The 10,162-nt window shown below is 39.2% G+C and overlaps 1 protein-coding gene across 1 annotated transcript in view; it reads left to right on the top strand.

The window, feature by feature from the left end:
- Positions 1–1,239: 1,239 nt before the first annotated feature.
- Positions 1,240–10,162, top strand: part of ALDH1A1 (aldehyde dehydrogenase 1 family member A1) — a 54,933-nt gene continuing 46,010 nt past the window's right edge. The window contains exon 1 of the mRNA XM_003782955.3: positions 1,240–1,633. Within this exon, the coding sequence (XP_003783003.1) occupies positions 1,568–1,633 (66 nt within the window). The 5' untranslated portion in view covers positions 1,240–1,567. The remainder of the gene's footprint in view (positions 1,634–10,162) is intronic.

The raw sequence follows: 10,162 nt of genomic DNA, 5'->3' as shown, positions 1-10,162 counted from the left end.
AGCCTTCCTCTTGTTTCCGTAAATAAAATTTCACTGGCAAACACTTATACATGTTAATTTACCTGGTGTCTATAGTTTCTTTCAAGCAGAGTCGAGTAAGTTACAACAGAGATTGTCTGGCTCAGAAGGCTGAAAATATTTGTCTATTCTTTTACAGCAGAAATTTTCAACCCCTGTCTTAGGCGATTAGAAAGTTATACTTCAGTGTCAGTGAGAGTGACTATTCACCTAGAGAAGGAGTTGATTCTTGAACCCATCTGGGAATCCTCTTGTGGAGAAGAGGGCAGAAAGAAAACAGGTGTAAGGCCCAGGTTCGAGAGTCAGACTGGCCTGAAATGAATTTCTAGTCTTGCCCTTATTATGTGACCCTGTGCAAGCTAATCACCCTCTCTGCGTCTGTAAAATGGAAATATCAAGTAAAGATAGAGAAACTACGGCTCTGGCACCTGATCTGAGTAAACTATACAATTCTTAGATTCTCTATCTAAAACCCATATTCAGGGAAGCTGGACATTTCCACTGGAACAAAACTGTTGATAATCAGAGCATCCCAAATATTCTATCTCGTTCCTACTGTAACTTTTGCTAGAGCTACATTACAGTGAAGTATTGTGCTTAAAACGAGAGCAGTACAATTAAAAATTGTCTATCTTGAATGTCCCCAGCTTGAAACATTAACTCAAGAATTTGAATTATTTGGGAGTTTTACTTAGATTTATTCCTTGTACAGCTGCATATATGGATAAATACAGATAACTTCCAAAACCACAGGTTGTTTTCATGTTAAACTGGTTTTCATAGATGCTATTGCCCTATTCTTAATTGTGGCGTCTGTGTGTGACAGTAAACTCTGAGTTCCCTAAAAGTCCTGCTAATTTTTCTGTTCATGTGTAGAAAATAAAAATAAAATTAGGGCTCCTGAATTATAGTAGGTCTGCTCACCTGGTGCTCAAAATATACTTGGTGTGACATTTTAAAGCTAACTTAGGCCAGAGTCTAAATAGAAGGGCTTTCTAGTCCATCTGGAGAGATGGACTGTTTTCCTGACAGCCTTGTCTTAAAGACACCTGTCCAGAGTTCTCACCTCATCAGCCTTTGCTGAACACAAGTGCCCTTTTAGATTTTGTCAATCCTCAAATTCTCTCTAAGTCCATCAGAGAACAGAAAGTTACATAGTAGCATACAAAGCATGAAAAATCAAGAAAATGATAACTGGACTTAGTGGCCGGAGCAGCTGCACTGCACACTCTTATCACAGGTTTCGGCTTTGTAAATTAATTCATCTGCAAATAGTGCCTTGTCTCCAGATGCAACTTCAGGGCTGGAGCGCTGGGTTCTTAAGGATTTAAGTTTAAAGTCAAAGGCTTCCTGCACTAGGTGTAACAAATAAGTAGGGTCATTTTTCTTTTTCTTTTTTTTTTTTTTTTTTGCTCTGAGTTTGTCCATCCAATCATATCCCAGTATGCAAATAAACTTTAGCCCGTGCAGATAAAAAGGAACAAATAAAGCCGAGTGCTCTATCAGAACCAAATTGCCTGTCACCTGTGTTCCAGGAGCTGCACCAGCAATGTCGTCCTCAGGCATGCCAGACTTACCTGCTCCACTCGCCAATTTGAAGATTCAGTATACTAAGGTTAGTACAATTGGTATTTGCACCTGTGACTCGGGTTTGTAAAAACTACATTCATTTACAGCGTGAAAGGTCAATTTACGTAAACGTGTTCAAAGAGTCCTTTGCAGATATAAAAAGAAAAAGCTTGCAAAATGTAGGTCTGAGTTTAGAGTCCTAATCATATAGTGACTGTAAATCATATCAGACACTCTTTTGTAAATTTATTTCAGAAAGCATTTGCAAGTGAAAGCAATTCTCTTCTGTGTGAAAGGTTCTGGTACCAGCAATCAGGGGACTTTGCTAAGCAGTTCTGTTAACTTCAGTGCAGCCGGCAGGAATGATAAGAGAAGCAGATACTCACTAGAAAAACTCACTGCAGAGAACCAAACAAGAGGCAAAAAGTAGAAAACAGAAAGGAGGCACTGAGCACGCTGGAATAGCCTCATGTTTCCTTATGCTCAATAAAATTGATGTCTACAAAGCCGGACTTAAGTCTGACAATTGAATTCAAAAGCTCCTGTTTCAAAAAACTTCAAGTGGATTTTCTTTTGTTTGCATACTTGGGGATAGAATGCATTCTTATTTATTTCTTCAGTCAACTTTGTTGCCATTGGGGCAGATGTGTAATTGTTAACTGATAAATATTTAGAACAACAAGAACAGCAGCCAGATCCAGACTTAAAAGCTGCAGCTGGGGAGAACTCGGAAATGGATCCTGCTTGAGTTGCTCTGAGAGTGTCTCTGAACTCTGCCTGTTTCCCACTGTCCCCAGGTCTCAGTGCCTTTTCCTGTCAGAGCCTCGGTCCCCAAACAGGCAAAGCACACTCTCACCAGGCTATAACTGAAATTCTCTTTACGGTGTGAGGCAGAAAGTCTATTAAGAAATGAACTATTGCAACCCTGCGGAGAGCCCTTCTGCTTCTGAATTAACCAGTGAAAACTACAGAGCATTATCATTGAATGAAAAAGTAAAAGTTCCTGCTCTTTTGTATTTACTTCTTTACTTGAACCCGCGAATGGTTTTGAAACTCTAGCTCTGTTACATTTTCATACATGGGAGGAATGAGGAAGTTGTTCAGCCCACTGGCTCTTTTCCTTAGGAAAGTGTCAGCAAGCTCAGACTGCCTTTAACATGGTTGACCAGCAGCTATGAGTGTAGTAAGATATTTCCACGAGGTTTTATTGAAGGGGGGAAATGTTTTCCACTTAATGGTGTTACAAATGGGAACATGAAAAATGTTCCACTCAAGCCATTTACACTGGGCAAAGTTATACCCAAAGTAGCACAGGACTCCAGTCTCCCTCAGTTTCTTATTCCAAGTTTATCATTGACAAGAGAAATTTCAGTTCAAAGTAGGTACATTTGAAAATCTATGTCCAGAAGCTCAGAACTGCTGGCAATATTTAAAGTGTTCAATTACTAATTTTTTTAATGTACTTTTATGATACTGCCTGGGAAGATATTTGGGGAATCTGGGGGTTCCCTCCTGCCTCCCCTTTGGTTTTGCAGAAGTTTGGAGCTCTTATCATTGTGGAAGATCCTTCTGCTGAATTTAGCTTCATTTAGTAGTTATTAAGCATGTAAGAAACAGAAATAGACAAACGAAATGGTCCTTAAAATCTAACGTATAAGCACAGATCCAGTGGTTTCTTCACACAAACGTGATTTTAAAGTGAAATCTTTCTCTTAGAAGTCCTTGCACACTCTAGGGAAAAAGACTAACCTAAGTGTTCAAAATAAGGCAAGATTCAAAGAGCAGGCATTTGCTCTGCATTTAAGAAGTCCTCTGGATGGAAAGACTGTATGCAATTCAGTGAATTTTGATTTCTCACGAATCTTCTGTATAAATCAGTTGTGCCTGTGGCTCAGTAAGTAGGGCGCTGGCCCCATATACCAAGGGTAGTGGGTTCAAGCCCCGCCCTGGCCAAACTGCAATAAAAAATAGCTGGGCATTGTGGTGGGCACCTATAGTCCCAGCTACTCAGAGGCTGAGGCAAGAGAATCGCCTAAGCTCAGGAGCTGGAGGTTGTGGTGAGCTCGGCAGTCTACCCAGGGCGACAAAGTGAGACTCTGTCTCTAAAAAAAAAAAAATCATTTCTGCCCAAATAGCATTTTTTCTTTGATTTATTGGTTACAACATTTTCACACTTGGTAGGACACCAGTTATGTATGTAATTAAATCTAAATGGGTGAGCATTTTCAAATGCCCTTGCTCTGTGTGTGTGTGTGTGTGTGTGTGTCTCCCACTAAAGACTGTATTGGATTTTCACTTCCAAAAGGAGTTAGAAAAATGATAGTTATTAAGTAAGTTTCCCTGCTACAAATCAGGGAAGCAAGGATTTTATAGTGTCTGAGAAATTACCTTGTGTGACCAATGTCTTAACTCTTGTATTATTTTTCTCTTCCTATTTAATGTTCTTCTTTATTATCCCAAGCAGACTATTGCTCATTAGGGCAAGGTAAAGGGAAAAGACACCAGCAAGGCTGAGTAACAAAAAATTATTATAAATGTGGTAGAAAAGCTACATACTCTAAAGCTTTAGGCTGCTTTCCACGCAAACAAAAGAATTCATCGATGCGTATCTCTGACGACTTATTTTCTAGTATAGCCTGATTATTTCTTTATTGGAGTAGATTAAACAGATCAGAGTTTAAGAGATACTTTCTAACATAATACAAAAGCTTTTGAACCTAAAACCTCAAAAAAAAAAATGTTATACATTTGCATCAGCGGGGCTCCTATCCTTTTCCTTTCCAATTCTAAAGGAATCCCACATCTGTCAAACTATCATCTTATTGAGACTTTAAATGAAGAGTTTCTTTGAAAGTTATGTGATCTTTGGGACGACTACGTTACCTCTTTCTGCCTCAGTTTCCTTGTGTACATCATGGGAATTATAAAGCCTCCTATTTCCTGAGGTGGATGAAAATATTAAATGAATTGAGTGTATGTAAGCATGTGAAATAATGTCTGGCCCGTAGGATGTGATTGATTCATGGTAGTGATCCTGGTCCTATATATTTTTTTCTGAATAGTTTTCAGTTTTTCCAGAAATTTTTCTTTCACACAACCTTTCCTAGACCTGTTTCCCACAAGGGTTGCTCTCACCTCATTTCCTTCTCCTGGTTTCTCTGTCACTCTGTCTTGCACAGTCATGTCCCACCTGACAAAGATCGCACTGGAGCGAAGTTCCGAGGGTTTATCCAGGATTTCAGGGATCAAGAATTTTCTCTTAGAGGATTTGGTAACTCTGTTTTCCATTCTCCCTTCACAATCCTGTTGTTTTACTTAAAAAAAAAAAAAATAAAAAGGCAAATAGCAAATTCAAGAAGACAACATTTCTCAGACAGAATTCAAACCCAAAATATTTAACTTAAGAATTAAACTTATTAAACAACAGTTTGCTCATGCTAGAAAAGATCTTCATCAGCTAATGACATTTTATACACATGTATACACACACACAGAAGAAATAATCATAGCTGAAATCCATGGAGTTTACTCTGCCAGTGTAAGTTCTTTACAATGACTTGACTTAATCTTCACAATTGAAGAGGGAACTGAGAACAGAGTGGCTGAGTAACTTACCTAGAGTTACACAGCGTGTTAGTGGCAAAGCTAATCTTTGCATGCTGGCAGTCTGAGCCATCACACTGACAAGCGACGTGTCTGGGGTCAATACCAGACTTTGGGACCTCTAGTTGCAAAAATCCTGTTTTGTCCTTCTTTCTTCTCACTTCCCTGTGCCCATTCCTGATCACCCGAGGGTGCTTCTCCATGGATCCTTCCAGCTGCTGCTCAGCTGTTGTGAGGCCAAGAGGAGAAAGTTTGCAGCCAACTTAGAAAAGAGGAGAACAATAGTTAAGATGGGAAGGAAACAAGCTTTCTGCTGTGGTTGAAAGTGTGGGGTTTGCCTGGGAGAGTCTGGGGAGGCAGAGAGGACTTTGACATATTGATGAAATTTCTGTGTGAACTGTATTTCTTCAACTCCTATGAGGCAAATTTTGGTTAGAGTAGATTACTTTCCTGGAATTCTGGTTTGCTTAACCCTTGGGTTAAAGATAAGATCCATTCTTTTTTTAATTATCATGAGTGCATAATAGCTGTATATCTTTATAGGGTACATGTGATGTTTTGATGCGTACAATGCAAATTCATCAAATCAGGGTAATTGAAGTATCAAAGATATATTTTGATAGAAAAGAGTAATGAATCATTGACACAATTTGTAGAGGTTTTCTTTTTTTCCCATTTTCACTTTAATTTTTATAACAAGCCAATTTAGACCACGTGCATTTACAAATACTTTTTTTCTTTCTCTATTTGATAATTCATTGAATAAGTCATTTATTTGGTGCTAGGTCTTGTGGTGTAAGAAAGGTAGTAGGATTTCTGTCTCAGGGAGCTCATATTCCTGGAAGGTGTGAGCAGTACTGTAGGGCAGAGAATAAGCAAGTAAGAGAGTAGTCTCATTAGAAAGCAGGGAAAATGCTTAAAGGGAACACACTGAAAATTAAGAGACTATGAGGGGAAGAGGTTTTGATGAGGTTGTTAGGAAGGGCCCCTTTAAGGAAGGGAGTTAAAAGTGTGAGTGATGCAGAGAATAAGCTGTCCAGGTAGGGCGGGAAAGAGCCAAAGTCTAGAGGTACCAAGACCTTGTGGACGAGAGCTTATTATGTTCAAAGACATGTCCAGAGGCGAGTCTGGCTGGAGTAGAGTAAGGAGAGAACAGATGAGACTGGGACACAGGATGGGGCCACATAGGCTGATGGATTTTATTTGACGGAGAGCACTGGGGGGTGCCTGGAACAGAACAGGGCTAAGTGCAAGGCAAAGTGGATGGTGCTGCAGCTGCTTTCACTTGGGAAATCTTTTAACTCCCTTCTCACTGAAACAATATTTTGTTTGCTCTGGCCTTGGAAGCAGTTAAACAAATAGCTGAAAGGCTTGAAGGTGCAGTGAGTTAACAAGATAAACCTGGCCTTAGTTTCAGCCTTGGTACATATTAAAAGACATAATCTTGACCATGCTACTAATCTCCGTGAGCTTCAGGTCCTCCATCTGTGAATTGGGAACAATTAGGGCAGCCTTGGAAAGTGGCTGTGAGAATTAAGTGAGGTAGTTGTGGAAAGTGCCTGGCACTTTTTAACTACTTGGTCCCTTCTCTGTTTAACTCTCCTTCCCCAGATGACTCAGAATCCTGAAATTATTCAGTTCCCAATGTAAGTGGCATCTATACTTGTATGGCTTGTCACAGTTCAAACAGCTTTTATGTATTTTTTCTCATTTGAGGCTCATCATCGGTGGGAAGGGGCTAGAAAGGATGTTCCAGTGTCCCATCTGAAAGCTGATAAACAGGAGCTGAGCTGGAAGATTGTAACTGACTTGCTCAAGGTCACATAGCTCTTAATGTGCAGGAACAGAAGGAACTGGCTTCCAGAGGTTTTCATTTCAGATCTGACACTTTTCCACATAGTATCATTTTTATCCTAAATACTAAAAAATGATAGCACTCAAATCTCACTCAAGAAAACCTAATCAACAACAACAACAAAACCCTAAAGTAAATAACACATATTCTGAGAAAAGAGGGTGCTGCCCCCATTTCCTAGCCATCCCTAACAACTGTCTTCAGACCTCTCACTGCACTGGTACCATCCGTTCCCTACTCCTACTGAGAGCAGATCTGGCTGAGGACTGAGATTCTGCCTGGCTAAGGTCTTTCTGGATTTGCTGATGCTGCTCGAAATGTGGTCTCTAGATCAACTGCGATGTCTCAGAGTCTGCCTTTCCATGCAGCAACCACCTTCCAATTACCCCCAGATCTGGGTTCCTGCTTCCCCTAGACCAGTGGTTCTCAACCTGTGAGTCGCAACCCCCTTGTAACAATGAAAATACATCACAGCATTAGGAAGGTTGAGAACCACTGTCTTAGATCCTTTCTCACTCCCAGCCAACTCAGAGCCACTCTTTGTCCCCTTCAGAAGGTGCCAGAGTCTAGCAGGAACCAGATGACAGCCACAAGCCAGTCCAATAACAGGAACACAACCATTAATTTTTACTCCTCGGAGAGAATCATTAATTCAAAACACAGTATCTTAGCTCATCTCTGAGGATTGGTGTCTTGGCAAATTGTTTTGTTTTCTGGCACCTGCCTAAGATTAGCTAATCAATATAAAATTTAAAGCAAGGGATACATGTCCTCAGAGAGGGCATTACCTCCATTTCATAAGGACTCCCTATATGTGTTCATGTGATTGTAGTATCTCTACTTGATTTATTACAACATTAGGATTGCTAACAGTAATTTGTTCATTGGAATTTGCACAAATATCCTAGCTCTCAAATTTTTGTCTGAACTTCTCCCTCCCCTGGTTCCATTATATCTCGATATTTCCTTACTCTCCCAATACTCTTTTAGGAGTCAAAGGATTATAAATAACAAACAAGCGAATTATGCTCTATATTTCACCCTTTCTTTAGAAGAAAGAGGACTTACAAGTAAGCAATTGTATTATTGGGTCTTGATACTATTAAATATATATAGAGCTAGCTAGTCCATCCTTCTACATCTTTGATACTAGATATGTATGATATACAGGAATTTGTTGACCAATATTTTTGTCACCTGTAGGACCTAGAGACGGTGTAGTTCAAACAAATGCCATGGCATCTTTTTCTTTTTCCTGTTACTGAATTGAAAAGGCCAAAGGGGTTTTCAAACAACAAGAAAAAAGAGCATATACTCACGTTAATAAAGTCAGACTGTAATACAAAACAGGAATGAAAGGAAAATTTTATTTGTCCTATTTTTTTTTTTTTTTTGGTCACTCCTTTGTTTTGTTTTCATTCCTTTCACTGCAGTGAAAAAATTTTCCTCCCTTCTGTTATTTCCTACTTAACTTCTTTTTACATTTTTTTGCTTATAGAGACAGAGTCTCACTTTATCACTCTGGGTAGAGTGCTGTGGCATCACAGCTCACAGCAACCTCCAACTTTTGGGCTTAGGCGATTCTCTTGTCTCAGCCTCCCAAGTAGCTGTTCTTTTACATGTTTTGACTTTACCTCTCAAAGTTTTGCTTTGCTGCCTCCAGGTTTATGTTGAAAATAGAGGCTGGAGATCTAGCCTCGATTCTTTTAAATGCTTAACACCCACGTGACTTTTGTTCACTCTTTCTCCATCATTATTTATCTCCCGTCCTATTCATTTCTCCCTATTCCCCACTGCCTTTGGTACTATTAGTAGGTTCCTAAGGCTGAGAAAAGATTCACACACTACACGGTGCATTCTTACCCAGGCTGTCTGTATTCAGGCCTCAGATTCTGAGGGAGTCAGGGTCTTTCCACTTTAGCCAAGAGGCTTCAGAAACTGATATCAACAAATAAGGTCAATAGATCCTTATTTTGTCCATTAGTCAAATCCAGCTTGATTCAAGCAAGAAATATTTTGAGGAAAGTGCTTATTTATTCATCATAACAAATGCATTAAGACATTAATAGCTTGCACTTTGGAAAGGCAATGAAATTGTTTTTTCAAAATTATGACTTATTATTGGAAATAAAACTATATCCAAGAATCGCTCACTTAATTATCAAAAGTAATATAATGCATCTCTTAAAACCTGACATATCTAAAATGGAAAGGGTAAGAAATCAATTTTTCAATTGCCTCAACATTCCCATTGATGCCCCTTACTAAAAGCACTTAAAGTATGGTCATGGCTAACCTGCCTCTCCTTTTCCCATTGTGTCATCCAGAGTATTTCTCAAGTATTTGGTCATTATTTGACAAATACTTTTCTAATAAAAGAAAGGTGACTAGCCAGGTTTATACAACTTTAAGCACAAATTGAAACAAAAGTTGGGCTCCCAGTGTTCTCTTACCACATATGAATACTAAATGTTAAAGCTGAACCATACCGAGCAGCCTCTGGTAATCGAGGCTCTTCAGTTGCCTGCAGGTGCCAGATAAACTTGAGTTATTACTTTAAGTTGATGCTCCTTCATGAAAGCTTCGCTGACTTTAATCTGAAGGGGGATTTTTATGTACAGTTTAGATACAAGACTCTGATAATGAAACTGGATGGTGTATACGCATTGTCATGTGTCTTTCGCCAACACATTATATAACTAGAGTGAAATGAGCTCTAATGTATTGAGAGCATATTATTGAGAACTTGAAACCACAAAATATCACAGACCTAAAGATAAGAGGGCTCAGGCCACAGTTGAAGGTTTCACCACAGGCCTAAAATGTAATCAATTTTGAATGTTGTTTTTGTTTTAATTTTTAGTGAAATTCTGTAGAAAAGAGGAATTCTGGGTATTTCTCTCACAGAATGACATTGTGTTCTCTTCATTTAGAGACACAAAGTCTAAGGAGGTGATACAACCTTCAGGGCAGAGAGAAGGTAGAATCAGCAAGTGAGAGTGAATCTGATGCAAGTTTTGAAAGGCTGGTTAACAAATCTAGGGCAAGTACGGCAGTGTCTTCAGTTTTCTGTTTAGAATTTCATGCTCTGGGAAGGAGATAATCTAACATTAACAC

Source organism: Otolemur garnettii, unplaced genomic scaffold, assembly GCF_000181295.1.
Source record: "Otolemur garnettii isolate 467f Iridium unplaced genomic scaffold, OtoGar3 scaffold00006, whole genome shotgun sequence".
Lineage (NCBI taxonomy): Eukaryota > Metazoa > Chordata > Mammalia > Primates > Galagidae > Otolemur > Otolemur garnettii.
This window is presented reverse-complemented; position numbering and strand designations above follow the sequence as displayed.